General features: G+C 46.9%; 1 protein-coding gene across 2 annotated transcripts in view; it reads right to left on the reverse strand.

Annotated features, from left to right (window-relative positions):
* Positions 1-233: 233 nt before the first annotated feature.
* Positions 234-15,593, reverse strand: part of NEPRO (nucleolus and neural progenitor protein) — a 100,035-nt gene continuing 84,675 nt past the window's right edge. For both annotated transcript variants that reach the window (XM_063953201.1, XM_063953200.1), the window contains exons 8-9: positions 7,669-7,925; positions 234-697 (exon numbers count right to left, since the gene is read on the reverse strand). In XM_063953201.1, coding sequence (XP_063809271.1) covers positions 310-697; positions 7,669-7,925 — 645 coding nt within the window. In that variant the 3' untranslated portion in view covers positions 234-309. The remainder of the gene's footprint in view (positions 698-7,668; positions 7,926-15,593) is intronic.

Here is a 15,593-nt window from a genome sequence, read left to right on the forward strand (position 1 = left end):
TTATTTTTTATATCAGAATGAAAATTTTCCATCTTCTTTTTACAATTATCTTTGCCAGTTGTGTATAATTCCACGTCACTTTTAAATTAATGGTGGATCAATACATCAGTGGCCAAATATGTAGAAATAAAAGCCGTGCATCTCGACAAAGGAAACACCTGTTAACCAAACTCAATTTATTTTGTGTGTCCTGAGTGATCAAAATGAAATAAATCCACACTACATACAGAAACTGCAGCAAACTGTATTTTCCTTTTATTGCTCCCCATAACAGTCTACCAGTACTCTAGGCAGAGGACGACGAGTCCACTAGATCCCAATTGATGAAAATATATCATCTATGTCATCCGTCGCAATAAGATTTCGGTCTGTTCCTTTAGTGCTTGCGTCAGACATAAAGGTCTCCGAAGTTTCAGGTCTCAAAGAAATATCTGTGGCAGCTGTTGACACCGTCTCATCCCCAGTACACAAATCTAAACACAGAGGAGAGGTCTTTACATCTCTCTTAACTTTTGATTTAGAATAATTGATGCAACATTTGTGAAGTTTCTGTTTTCTTGAGTGAGCGGCCATATATTTCCAAGTCTGTGGAAATCTTTGTATTCTGAAACAAGACTTTGGATGATCTCCATTCAGAGTCTGTTTATGTAGACTGTGACATATGGACTTTTTCCAGCATTGCAGCTTCTTTTTTAAACTTTAAAAAAAAAAGAGAAAAATTGGTTTAATAATAAGTTCAGACTTTGCAGCGCAAGAAAACCCCCCATACAATACCATCAACCTATACAACTGCAGAGTTAAATAAATAGTGGTCATCAAGCTGTTTAATAAAATGTGTCTTAATAAGGAACATGATTCTATAATTAGGACAAACCCGCCAGATTATTACAATACATAACAACAAAACACTTATACTATGACCGCAGCATCTCTGCTTTCAGTGACAGCAATGAGCTCATGATGCTATGTTACTCTGGGAATCTTGACTACTGTGTATTCACTGAGCTATTTTCCTGCCAGTTGTATGCAGCTCTGCAGATTCTGCAATCTTAACACCCAAAAATAAGCACTTGCCCATAAAATGTGACACATTTGTGCAACGTTGTGCAATTGACATCCCAAAAATAAGAATTTACTTACCGATAATTCTATTTCTCGGAGTCCGTAGTGGATGCTGGGTTCCTGAAAGGACCATGGGGAATAGCGGCTCCGCAGGAGACAGGGCACAAAAAGTAAAGCTTTAGGATCAGGTGGTGTGCACTGGCTCCTCCCCCTATGACCCTCCTCCAAGCCTCAGTTAGGATACTGTGCCCGGACGAGCGTACACAATAAGGAAGGATTTTGAATCCCGGGTAAGACTCATACCAGCCACACCAATCACACTGTACAACCTGTGATCTGAACCCAGTTAACAGTATGATAACAGCGGAGCCTCTGAAAAGATGGCTCACAACAATAATAACCCGATTTTTGTAACTATGTACAAGTATTGCAGATAATCCGCACTTGGGATGGGCACCCAGCATCCACTACGGACTCCGAGAAATAGAATTATCGGTAAGTAAATTCTTATTTTCTCTATCGTCCTAGTGGATGCTGGGGTTCCTGAAAGGACCATGGGGATAATACCAAAGCTCCCAAACGGGCGGGAGAGTGCGGATGACTCTGCAGCACCGAATGAGAGAACTCCAGGTCCTCCTTAGCCAGGGTATCAAATTTGTAGGATTTTACCAACGTGTTTGCCCCTGACTAAATAGCCGCTCGGCAAAGTTGTAAAGCCGAGACCCCTCGGGCAGCCGCCCAAGATAAGCCCACCTTCCTTGTGGAATGGGCATTTACATATTTTGGCTGTGGCAGGCCTGCCACAGAATGTGCAAGCTGAATTGTATTACACATCCAACTAGCAATAGTCTGCTTAGAAGCAAGAGCACCCAGTTTGTTGGGTGCATACAGGATAACAGCAAGTCAGTTTTCCTGACTCCAGCCGTCCTGGAACCTATATTTACAGGGCCCTGACAACATCTAGCAACCTGGAGTCCTCCAAGTCCCTAGTAGGCGCAAGGCACCAAAATAAGCTGGTTCAGGTGAAACACTGACACCACCTTAGGGAGAGAACTGGGGACGAGTCCGCAGCTCTGCCCTGTCCAAATGGACAACCAGATATGGGCTTTTTTGAGAAAAAAACCACCAATTTGACACTCGCCTGGTCCAGGCCAGGGCCAAGAGCATGGTCACTTTTCATGTGAGATGCTTCAAATCCACAGATTTGACTGGTTTTAAACCAATGTGATTTGAGGAATCCCAGAACTACGTTGAGATCCCACAGTGCCACTGGAGGCACAAAAGGGGGTTGTATATGCAATACTCCCTTGACAAACTTCTGGACTTCAGGAACTGAAGCCACTTCTTTCTGGAAGAAAATCGACAGGGCCGAAATTTGAACCTTAATGGACCCCAATTTGAGGCCCATAGACACTCCTGTTTGCAGGAAATGCAGGAATCGACCGAGTTGACATTTCTTCGTGGGGCCTTTCTGGCCTCACACCACGCAACATATTTTTGCCACATGTGGTGATAATGTTGTGCGGTCACCTCCTTTCTGGCTTTGACCAGGGTAGGAATGACCTCTTCCGGAATGCCTTTTTCCCTTAGGATCCGGCGTTCCACCGCCATGCCGTCAAACGCAGCTGCGGTAAGTCTTGGAACAGACATGGTACTTGCTGAAACAAGTCCCTTCTTAGCGGCAGAGGCCATAAGTCCTCTGTGAGCATCTCTTGAAGTTCCGGGTACCAAGTCCTTCTTGGCCAATCCGGAGCCATGAGTATAGTTCTTACTCCTCTACGTCTTATAAGTCTCAGTACCTTAGGTATGAGAAGCAGAGGATGGAACACATACACCGACTGGTACATCCATGGTGTTACCAGAACGTCCACAGCTATTGCCTGAGGGTCTCTTAACCTGGCGCAATACCTGTCCCGTTTTTTGTTCAGACGGGACGCCATCATGTCCACCTTTGGTATTTCCCAACGGTTTACAATCATGTGGAAAACTTCCCGATGAAGTTTCCATTCTGCCGGGTGGAGGTCGTGCCTGCTGAGGAAGTCTGCTTCCCAGTTTCCATTCCCGGAATGAAACACTGCTGACAGTGCTATCACATGATTTTCCGCCCAGCGAAAAGTCCTTGCAGTTTTTGCCATTGCCCTCCTGCTTCTTGTGCCGCCCTGTCTATTTACGTGGGCGACTGCCGTGATGTTTTTCCCACTGGATCAATACCGGCTGACCTTGAAGCAGAGGTCTTGCTAAGCTTAGAGTATTATAAATTTACCCTTAGCTCCAGTATATTTATGTGGAGAAAAGTCTCCAGACTTGATCACTCTCCCTGGAAATTTTTTCCTTGTGTGACTGCTCCCCAGCCTCTCGGGCTGGCCTCCGTGGTCACCAGCATCCAATCCTGAATGCCGAATCTGCGGCCCTCTAGAAGATGAGCACTCTGTAACCACCACAGGAGAGACACCCTTGTCCTTGGATATAGGGTTATCCGCTGATGCATCTGAAGATGCGATCCGGACCATTTGTCCAGCAGATCCCACTGAAAAATTCTTGCGTGAAATCTGCCGAATGGAATTGCTTCGTAGGAAGTCACCATCTTTACCAGGACCCTTGTGCAATGATGCACTGATTTTAGGAGGTTCCTGACTAGCTCGGATAACTCCCTGGCTTTCTCTTCCGGGAGAAAACACCTTTTTCTGGACTGTGTCCAGAATCATCCCTAGGCACAGCAGACTTGTCGTCGGGATCAGCTGCGATTTTGGAATATTTAGAATCCACCCGTGCTGTTGTAGCAGTATCCGAGATAGTGCTACTCCGACCTCCAACTGTTCCCTGGACTTTGCCCTTATCAGGAGATCGTCCAAGTAAGGGATAATTAAGACGCCTTTTCTTCGAAGAAGAATCATCATTTTGGCCATTACCTTGGTAAAGACCTGGGGTGCCGTGGACAATCCAAACGGCAGCGTCTGAAACTGATAGTGACAGTTCTGTACCACGAACCTGAGGTACCCTTAGTGAGAAGGGCACATTTTGGACATGGAGGTAAGCATCCCTGATGTCTCGGGACACTATATAGTCCCCTTCTTCCTGGTTCGTTATCACTGCTCTGAGTGACTCCATCTTGATTTGAACCTTTGTAAGTGTTCAAATTTTTTTAGATTTAGAATAGGTCTCACCTAGCCTTCTGGCTTCAGTACCACAATATAATGTGGAATAATACCCCTTTTCTTGTTGTAGGAGGGGTAATTTGATTATCACCTGCTGGGAATACAGCTTGTGAATTGTTTCCCATACTGCCTCCTTGTCGGAGGGAGACCTTGGTAAACCAGACTTCAGGAGCCTGCGAAGGGGAAACGTCTCGACATTCCAATCTGTACCCCTGGGATACTACATGTAGGATCCAGGGGTCCTGTACGGTCCCAGCGTCATGCTGAGAGCTTGGCAGAAGCGGTGGAACGCTTCTGTTCCTGGGAATGGGCTGCCTGCTGCAGTCTTCTTCCCTTTCCTCTATCCCTGGGCAGATATGACTCTTATAGGGACGAAAGGACTGAGACTGAAAAGACGGTGTCTTTTTCTGCAGAGATGTGACTTAGGGTAAAAACGGTGGATTTTCCAGCAGTTGCCGTGGCCACCAGGTCCGATGGACCGACCCCAAATAACTCCTCTTCCTTTATACGGCAATACACCTTTGTGCCGTTTGGAATCTGCATCACCTGACCACTGTCGTGTCCATAAACATCTTCTGGCAGATATGGACATCGCACTTACTCTTGATGCCAGAGTGCAAATATCCCTCTGTGCATCTCGCATATATAGAAAATGCATCCTTTAAATGCTCTATAGTCAATAAAATACTGTCCCTGTCAAGGGTATCAATATTTTTAGTCAGGGAATCCGACCAAGCCACCCCAGCTCTGCACATCCAGGCTGAGGCGATCGCTGGTCGCAGTATAACACCAGTATGTGTGTATATACTTTTTATGATATTTTCCAGCCTCCTGTCAGCTGGCTCCTTGAGGACGGCCCTATCTATAGACGGTACCGCCACTTGTTTTGATAAGCGTGTGAGCGCCTTATCCACCCTAAGGGGTGTTTCCCAACGCGCCCTAACTTCTGGCGGGAAAGGGTATACCGCCCATAATTTTCTATCGGGGGGAACCCACGCATCATCACACACTTCATTTAATTTATCTGATTCAGGAAAAACTACGGTAGTTTTTTCACATCCCACATAATACCCTCTTTTGTGGTACTTGTAGTATCAGAAATATGTAACACCTCCTTCATTGCCCTTAACGTGTGGCCCTAATAAGGAATACGTTTGTTTATTCACCGTCGACACTGGATTCAGTGTCCGTGTCTGTGTCGACCGACTAAAGTAAACGGGCGTTTTAAAACCCCTGACGGTGTTTCTGAGACGTCTGGACCGGTACTAATTGTTTGTCGGCCGTCTCATGTCGTCAACCGACCTTGCAGCGTGTTGACATTATCACGTAATTCCCTAAATAAGCCATCCATTCCGGTGTCGACTCCCTAGAGAGTGACATCACCATTACAGGCAATTGCTCCGCCTCCTCACCAACATCGTCCTCATACATGTCGACACACACGTACCGACACACAGCACACACACAGGGAATGCTCTGATAGAGGACAGGACCCACTAGCCCTTTGGAGAGACAGAGGGAGAGTTTGCCAGCACACACCAAAAACGCTATAATTATATAGGGACAACCTTATATAAGTGTTTTCCCTTATAGCATCTTTTATATATTTCTAACGCCAAATTAGTGCCCCCCCTCTCTGTTTTAACCCTGTTTCTGTAGTGCAGTGCAGGGGAGAGCCTGGGAGCCTTCCCTCCAGCCTTTCTGTGAGGGAAAATGGCGCTGTGTGCTGAGGAGATAGGCCCCGCCCCTTTTTCGGCGGCCTCGTCTCCCGCTCTTTAATGGATTCTGGCAGGGGTTAAATATCTCCATATAGCCCCCGGAGGCTATATGTGAGGTATTTTTAGCCAAAAAAGGTTTTCATTTGCCTCCCAGGGCGCCCCCCTCCCAGCGCCCTGCACCCTCAGTGACTGCCGTGTGAAGTGTGCTGAGAGGAAATGGCGCACAGCTGCAGTGCTGTGCGCTACCTTAAGAAGACTGAGGAGTCTTCTGCCGCCGATTCTGGACCTCTTCTCGTTTCAGCATCTGCAAGGGGGCCGGCGGCGAGGCTCCGGTGACCATCCAGGCTGTACCTGTGATCGTCCCTCTGGAGCTAATGTCCAGTAGCCAAAGAAGCCAATCCATCCTGCACGCAGGTGAGTTCACTTCTTCTCCCCTAAGTCCCTCGTTGCAGTGATCCTGTTGCCAGCAGGACTCATTGTAAAATAAAAAACCTAAGCTAAACTTTTCTAAGCAGCTCTTTAGGAGAGCCACCTAGATTGCACCCTTCTCGGCCGGGCACAAAAATCTAACTGTGGCTTGGAGGAGGGTCATAGGGGGAGGAGCCAGTGCACACCACCTGATCCTAAAGCTTTACTTTTTGTGCCCTGTCTCCTGCGGAGCCGCTATTCCCCATGGTCCTTTCAGGAACCCCAGCATCCACTAGGACGATAGAGAAAAATAATTTGTACTGCTCTTCTGGAAATGACCATTAAAAAGGTTTCATTTTGCAAATACAGCCTCAAATCTTTCTATAACTGCTTGCTACAGTATACAGGGCCATCAATAGGCGTAGTGGTGTAAAAGACCACACTCCCGCATGCATGCGACGCCCACAGTAAAGGCCCACACAGATCTCTCCACATTTCTATTGCTATATATACACCACACTAACCAACAGAGTACATTTAACACTCCTCTCTCTTGCTAACATCTCCCTGCAGGCTGTACTGATAGAGTCCTCTGTGTTCAGTCAGCCGTATCACAAGTCTGATATCAACTAATCTGATTTTAGTAGTGCACACTAGGCCTAATTCAGATGTGATTGGAGTTGCTATCACTGCTGATTCCTTGGAAGCAGCATTTATAGTGCTGTATGGTGTCTATTATAAGCAGAAGCCTCCTGCTGCAGTAGTGATACGGCCTGCTTCCTTAGGTGTCCTCGGGCGGCTTACAGCACCCATGGTGCTGCACAATCCGCCTGTTTCAGAGGCCAGGAAATCTCTGTCCTATGACGGAGATACCCAACCTCTTCCCTTACACTAAACGGCAGCAAAACACCTCCGTTTTCACAAAGAAGGCAGCAGACTGTTAATTACTGACAGTGTGGTGTCGCTCTGCATCCTCTGACGCAGGACCCTCCTTGCCCACCAGAAGGCAGCAGACTGTTAATTACTGACAGTGTGGCGTCGCTCTGCATCCTGTGACGCAGGACCCGTTCACACACGCACAGAAAGGGTTCTGCGCATGTGCAAGGTACTGGTACTTTGCGACAATGGGCGCAGCTCTAACATCTGAATGAGGCCCACTGTATTCAGTGTTACTCTGCTCAAAGCAATCAATGTTAGCAAAGTGTTGCAGTGGTTGAAGATGGCCTTAAACATCTGGCTACTTTTAACTACACAACAGGTCCACTTTATAGCAGTGTGTATGTGGAAATGCTAAAACTGTATCTACGTGCTCTAGCCATACACACCTGTGTCCCAAGGCTTCTGCATTCTGCAGCCTGTAGCTTCGCAGATATAAGTTCCTGAAGAACACCGTATCATTTCTTAGTTTTCTCTCTTTGCACCATTTTACAGCAGAAACAAGCTGCTCAGACAGCTCTTTAAAACTCTCCGCCTGCTGAATTTTAGGCACCATGTGTTTCGCACATTTGCTTTCTCGTCTGTGTTTTGACAAACCTATGTGCTTGTTCTTGGAAAGAATGGACTCCTGCAGTGAACTGAAAACCTACAGCAAAAAACAGTTTTTAGATAAGCTGAAATACAAATGAGAGGCAAAATGCCGATTACTGCCCAACAAATAAAATAAATACACAAACTATATTAGACCACTTTTAACAAAACTCACAAACCACATTCCTTCTTGTCATCCGCACAAAATTAGTGGGCCCTTCTGCATTCCATATAAAGCATCTGCCTATGCTGCAACTCATACACTTCAACGCTCATATGATGTGGGCAGGATCAGTTAATGTTAGTTCATACCAGGATTACACCCTACCCCCCTGACCTTTGCCTTGTCCTCCCCTCTTGCATCACCAGTTATCAGCCATCTCTTAATTTCAAACTCAACAGGTGGTGTTCAAATAATATATCACTCCCAATCTCCTGTCTAAAATGATCCCCGTAATCGTGCATATTGCGCCCACAGTAATCATGTTTAGCTGTGTAAAGGGTTGGGTGACTCAATACTCCAGGGGTAGTGAGCTGAAATAATACCACCACGCCCCCGACGGCAGAAACAGAAAAGGGTGTGGAAAGGGGTGAAAAGAATTGAATACCGCCCAACATGTCATAGAAGTCATTCCTTTCCCCACTCCATGGTTAACTCACCTCACCTTTGACAATACTACCCTCTCCTCCAATCCTCAAGTCCACCATCTTTATGTCAAAGCATATAAGACCTCATCCTAACTCTTTCTCCTTGGCAAATACACACCTACTGTTATACTCCCTTTCAGTGTCACCCGCTTACATGTACCTGCTTCTGCTCTATTGACCTCTGTTCTCAGCATCTCTAGCCTTATTTCTTGCACCCACGTTCCTGGGCTTATTCATAAATGCACCCATCCCTCCTCTGTTCTCTCCCATTCAATTTATGACCTTATGTCCACCGTGTAATTTGTAGTTGTTCTGCTCTACTTTGTACTATGCAAATAGCAGCTGGTTATTCAGCATATAAATTCATAAATTATTTATTTTGTTAAAACCACTAATGCATGGCACTGCAGACCCATTATCGTGCCTTACATATAAATAAAAGAACACTAAAAAGTGGCCAGAGAGATCAGTCTCAGATATTCCCTCAGATATTCCCTGCTTCTAGAGAACTATAGATCCAGCATAACCTGGATAGAACAGTGACTTTCATGTCAGCTACTGTTTACTTCCAAATTATTCTGACTCTACCAGTGCTGGCAACAAAAAGACACAAGACAAACTCCTAGCCTTAAAGCAAAAAAATAAAATCATATTTTGCTTTGAAGTCCTATAACTGTATCATACATAAAACACACATATTTTATATTCCTGTACTCAGGGGAAGAAGACAGGTACAGGTTGAGTATCCCATATCCAAATATTCCGAAATACGGAATATTCCGAAATACGGACTTTTTTGAGTGAGAGTGGGATAGTGAAACCTTTGTTTTTTGATGGCTCAATTAACACAAACTTTGTTTAATACTCAAAGTTATTAAAAATATTGTATTAAATGACCTTCAGGCTGTGTGTATAAGGTATATATGAAACATAAATGAATTGTGTGAATGTACACGCACTTTGTTTAATGCACAAAGTTGTAAAAAATATTGGCTAAAATGACCTTCAGGCTCTGTGTATATGGTGTATATGTAACATAAATGCATTCTGTGCTTAGACTTGGGTCCCATCACCATGATATCTCATTATGGTATGCAATTATTCCAAAATACGGAAAAATCCCATATCCAAAATTCCTCTGGTCCCAAGCATTTTGGATAAGGGATACTCAACCTGTAATGAAAAAGGAGATTTATGGCAGACTTACCATTGTTAAATCTCTTTCTGCGTTACACTGGGTTCCACATGGAATACATTGGGGTGTAGAGATGGATCTTGATCCAAGCACCAACAGGTTAAAGCTTTAGCTGTCCCAAGATGCATTGGGGCCTTCTCTATAGCCCCGCCTCCAGGCACTGTGAGCTCAGTTTTGTTAACCGGGAGGATGCAGGAGCAGGTAAAAGAGAAGGCAGATGTTAGTCACATAGTTCCACATTCTCACGACAGGAGAAGGGATCAGCGACTAATGCCATACAAACCCATAGAAGCTAGTTGCGTCAGGTCAGGCGCCCTGTGGAACCCAGTGTACCTCACAGAAAGAGATTTAACTATGGTAAGTCTACCATAAATCTCCTTTTCTGCAGCGGGGCACACTGTGTTCCACAGGGAATACATTGGGGATGTCCCAAAGCAGTTCCTCAAGGGAGGGGACGCGCCTTAGCGGTTATGAGAACCCGGCGTCCAAAGGAAGCATCCTGGGAAGCGGAAGTATCAAAGGCATAGAACCTAATGAACGTGTTCACTGAGGACCACGTAGCCGCCTTGCACAAATGTTCTGCGGACGCGCCACGGCGGGCCACCAAGAGGGTCCAACAGACCGAGTAGAATGGACTTTAATAGCAGGTTGTGAAATCACAATTCTAATCCATCTGGCCAAGGTTTGCTTAGTCGCAGGCCAGGTACATTTGTGAAAACCAAAAGGTACAAAAAGGGAATCGTATATACGGAGAGCCCGCACCACATTCCAAGACCGCTCTTTGTAGGATAAACCAGAAGAGATGAAGGCCGAAACCACAATCTCTTGGTAAAGGTGAAAAGATAACACCACCTTAGGTAGATAACCAGGGCGAGTTCTAAGATCTGCCCGGTCACGGTGAAATAATAAGAATTTACTTACCGATAATTCTATTTCTCATAGTCCGTAGTGGATGCTGGGACTTCCGTAAGGACCATGGGGAATAGCGGCTCCGCAGGAGACTGGGCACAAAAAGTAAAAGCTTTAGACTAGCTGGTGTGCACTGGCTCCTCCCCCTATGACCCTCCTCCAAGCCTCAGTTAGGATACTGTGCCCGGACGAGCGTACATAATAAGGAAGGATTTTGAATCCCGGGTAAGACTCAAACCAGCCACACCAATCACACTGTACAACCTGTGATCTGAACCCAGTTAACAGTATGATAAACGTAGGAGCCTCTGAAAAGATGGCTCACAACAATAAACAACCCGATTTTTTGTAACAATAACTATATACAAGTATTGCAGACAATCCGCACTTGGGATGGGCGCCCAGCATCCACTACGGACTATGAGAAATAGAATTATCGGTAAGTAAATTCTTATTTTCTCTGACGTCCTAGTGGATGCTGGGACTTCCGTAAGGACCATGGGGATTATACCAAAGCTCCCAAACGGGCGGGAGAGTGCGGATGACTCTGCAGCACCGAATGAGAGAACTCCAGGTCCTCCTCAGCCAGGGTATCGAATTTGTAAAATTTTGCAAACGTGTTTGCCCCTGACCAAGTAGCTGCTCGGCAAAGTTGTAAAGCCGAGACCCCTCGGGCAGCCGCCCAAGATGAGCCCACTTTTCTTGTGGAATGGGCTTTAACAGATTTTGGCTGTGGCAGTCCTGCCACAGAATGTGCAAGCTGAATTGTACTACAAATCCAACGAGCAATCGTCTGCTTAGAAGCAGGAGCACCCAGCTTGTTGGGTGCATACAGGATAAACAGCGAGTCAGATTTTCTGACTCCAGCCGTCCCGGAAACATATATTTTCAGGGCCCTGACTACGTCCAACAACTTGGAGTCCTCCAAGTCCCTAGTAGCCGCAGGCACCACAATAGGTTGGTTCATGTGAAACGCTGAAACCACCTTAGGGAGAAATTGAGGACGAGTCCTCAATTCTGCCCTGTCTGAATGAAAAATTAGGTAAGGGCTTTTATATGACAAAGCCGCCATTTCTGAGACACGCCTGGCTGACGCCAGAGCTAACAGCATGACCACCTTCCATGTGAGATATTTTAATTCCACAGTGGTGAGTGGTTCAAACCAATGTGATTTTAGGAACCCTAAAACTACATTGAGATCCCAAGGTGCCACTGGTGGCACAAAAGGAGGTTGTATATGCAGTACCCCCTTGACAAACGTCTGAACTTCAGGCAATGAAGCCAGTTCTTTCTGGAAGAAGATAGACAGGGCCGAAATTTGAACCTTAATGGATCCTAATTTTAGGCCCATAGACAGTCCTGCTTGCAGGAAATGCAGGAAACGACCCAGTTGAAATTCCTCTGTGGGGGCCTTCTTAGCCTCACACCAGGAAACATATTTTCGCCAAATGCGGTGATAATGTTTCGCAGTTACATCCTTCCTGGCTTTGATCAGGGTAGGGATGACTTCATCTGGAATGCCTTTTTCCATCAGGATCCGGCGTTCAACCGCCATGCCGTCAAACGCAGCCGCGGTAAGTCTTGGAACAGACAAGGTCCCTGCTGGAGCAGGTCCTTTCTTAGAGGTAGAGGCCACGGGTCCTCCGTGAGCATCTCTTGCAGTTCCGGGTACCAAGTTCTTCTTGGCCAATCCGGAGCCACGAGTATAGTCTTCACTCCTCTCCTTCTTATGATTCTCAGTACTTTTGGAATGAGAGGCAGAGGAGGGAACACATACACCGACTGGTACACCCACGGTGTTACCAGAGCGTCCACCGCTATTGCCTGAGGGTCCCTTGACCTGGCGCAATATCTGTCCAGTTTTTTGTTGAGACGGGACGCCATCATGTCCACCTTTGGTTTTTCCCAACGGTTTACAATCACTTGAAAGACTTCTGGGTGAAGTCCCCACTCCCCCGGGTGGAGGTCGTGTCTGCTGAGGAAGTCTGCTTCCCAGTTGTCCACTCCCGGAATGAACACTGCTGACAGTGCCACCACATGATTTTCCGCCCAGCGAAGAATCCTTGCAGCTTCTGCCATTGCCCTCCTGCTTCTTGTGCCGCCCTGTCTGTTGACGTGGGCGACTGCCGTGATGTTGTCCGATTGGATCAATACCGACTGACCCTGAAGCAGAGGCCTTGCTTGACTTAGGGCATTGTAAATGGCCCTTAGTTCCAGGATATTTATGTGAAGAGACGTTTCCATGCTTGACCACAAGCCCTGGAAATTTCTTCCCTGTGTGACTGCTCCCCAGCCTCTCAGGCTGGCATCGGTGGTCACCAGCATCCAATCCTGAATGCCGAATCTGCGGCCCTCTAGAAGATGAGCACTCTGTAACCACCACAGGAGAGACACCCTTGTCCTTGGAGATAGGGTTATCCGCTGATGCATCTGAAGATGCGATCCGGACCATTTGTCCAGCAGATCCCACTGAAAAGTTCTTGCATGGAATCTTCCGAATGGAATCGCTTCGTAAGAAGCCACCATTTTTCCCAGGACTCTCGTGCATTGATGCACTGACACTTGGCCTGGTTTTAGGAGTTTCCTGACTAGCTCGGATAACTCCCTGGCCTTCTCCTCCGGGAGAAAAACCTTTTTCTGGACTGTGTCCAGAATCATCCCCAGGAACAGTAGACGTGTTGTTGGAATCAGCTGTGATTTTGGGATATTTAGGATCCACCCGTGCTGACGTAGCACTACCTGAGATAGTGCTACTCCGACCTCTAACTGTTCCCTGGACCTTGCCCTTATCAGGAGATCGTCCAAGTAAGGGATAATTAAGACGCCTTTTCTTTGAAGAAGAATCATAATTTCGGCCATTACCTTGGTAAAGACCCGTGGTGCCGTGGACAATCCAAACGGCAGCGTCTGAAACTGATAATGACAGTTTTGTACCACAAACCTGAGGTACCCTTGGTGAGAAGGGTAGATTGGGACATGGAGATAAGCATCTTTGATATCCAGAGACACCATATAGTCCCCTTCTTCCAGGTTCGCTATCACTGCTCTGAGTGACTCCATCTTGAATTTGAACCTTTTTATGTAAGTGTTCAAGGATTTTAGATTTAAAATTGGTCTCACCGAGCCGTCCGGCTTCGGTACCACAAACAGCGTGGAATAATACCCCTTTCCCTGTTGTAGGAGGGGTACCTTGATTATCACCTGCTGGGAATACAGCTTGTGAATAGCTTCCACTACCGCCTCCCTGTCGGAGGGAGACGTTGGTAGAGCAGACTTCAGGAACCGGCGAGGGGGAGACGTCTCGAATTCCAATTTGTACCCCTGTGATACTACCTGCAGGATCCAGGGGTCCACTTGCGAGTGAGCCCACTGCGCGCTGAAATTCTTGAGACGGCCCCCCACCGTGCCTGAGTCCGCTTGTAAGGCCCCAGCGTCATGCTGAAGACTTGGCAGAAGCGGGGGAGGGCTTCTGCTCCTCGGAAGAGGCTGCCTGGTGCAGTCTTTTTCCCCTTCCTCTGCCCCGGGGCAGAAATGAGTGGCCTTTTGCCCGCATGGGAACGAAAGGACTGAGTTTGAAAAGACGGTGTCTTTTTCTGCTGAGAGGTGACCTGGGGTAAAAAGGTGGATTTTCCAGCCGTTGCTGTGGCCACCAGGTCCGATAGACCGACCCCAAATAACTCCTCCCCTTTATACGGCAATACTTCCATATGTCGTTTGGAATCCGCATCACCTGACCACTGTCGCGTCCATAACGCTCTTCTGGCAGAAATGGACATCGCACTCACTCTAGATGCCAGGGTGCAAATATCCCTCTGTGCATCTCGCATATATAGTAATGCATCCTTTAAATGCTCTATAGTTAATAATATACTGTCCCTATCCAGGGTATCAATATTTTCAGTCAGGGAATCCGACCAAGCCACTCCAGCACTGCACATCCAGGCTGAGGCGATTGCTGGTCGCAGTATAACACCAGTATGTGTGTATATACCTTTTAGGATATTTTCCAGCCTTCTATCAGCTGGTTCCTTAAGGGCGGCCGTATCGGGAGACGGTAACGCCACTTGTTTTGATAAGCGTGTGAGCGCCTTATCTACCCTAGGGGGTGTTTCCCAACGCGCCCTAACCTCTGGCGGGAAAGGGTATAGTGCCAATAATTTATTAGAAATCAGCAGTTTTTTATCGGGGGAAAACCACGCTTTATCACTGTCGACCATCTGAGGTAACGGGCGTTTTAGCGCCCCCGACGGTGTCTGAGACGCCTGAACAGGCACTAATTGATTTGCCGGCTGTCTCATGTCGTCAACAGTTTTTTGCAAAGTGCTGACACTGTCACGTAATTCTTTAAATACGACCATCCAGTCAGGTGTCGACTCCCTAGGGGGTGACATCACTAACACAGGCAATTGCTCTGCTTCCACATAATTTTCCTCCTCATACATGTCGACACAATCGTACCGACACCCAGCACACACACAGGGAATGCTCTGAAAGAGGACAGGACCCCACGAGCCCTTTGGGGAGACAGAGGGAGAGTTTGCCAGCACACACCAGAGCGCTATATATATACAGGGATAACCTTATGTAAGTGTTACTCCCTTTATAGCTGCTGTTTTATATTAGCTGCCAATAGTGCCCCCCCCTCTCTTGTTTTACCCTGATTCTGTAGCAGGACTGCAGGGGAGAGTCTGGGAGCCTTCCTTCCAGCGGAACTGTGAGGGAAAATGGCGCTTGTGTGCTGAGGAGATAGGCTCCGCCCCCTTCACGGCGGCCTTTTCTCCCACTTTTTTTAGGAAAACTGGCAGGGGTGAAATGCATCCATATAGCCCAGGAGCTATATGTGATGTATTTCTTTAGCCATATAAGGTTTAAACATGTTTTATTGCGTCTCAGGGCGCTCCCCCCCAGCGCCCTGCACCCTCAGTGACCGGAGTGTGAAGTGTGCTGAGAGCAATGGCGCACAGCTGCAGT

This window comes from Pseudophryne corroboree, chromosome 2 (assembly GCF_028390025.1).
Source record: "Pseudophryne corroboree isolate aPseCor3 chromosome 2, aPseCor3.hap2, whole genome shotgun sequence".
Lineage (NCBI taxonomy): Eukaryota > Metazoa > Chordata > Amphibia > Anura > Myobatrachidae > Pseudophryne > Pseudophryne corroboree.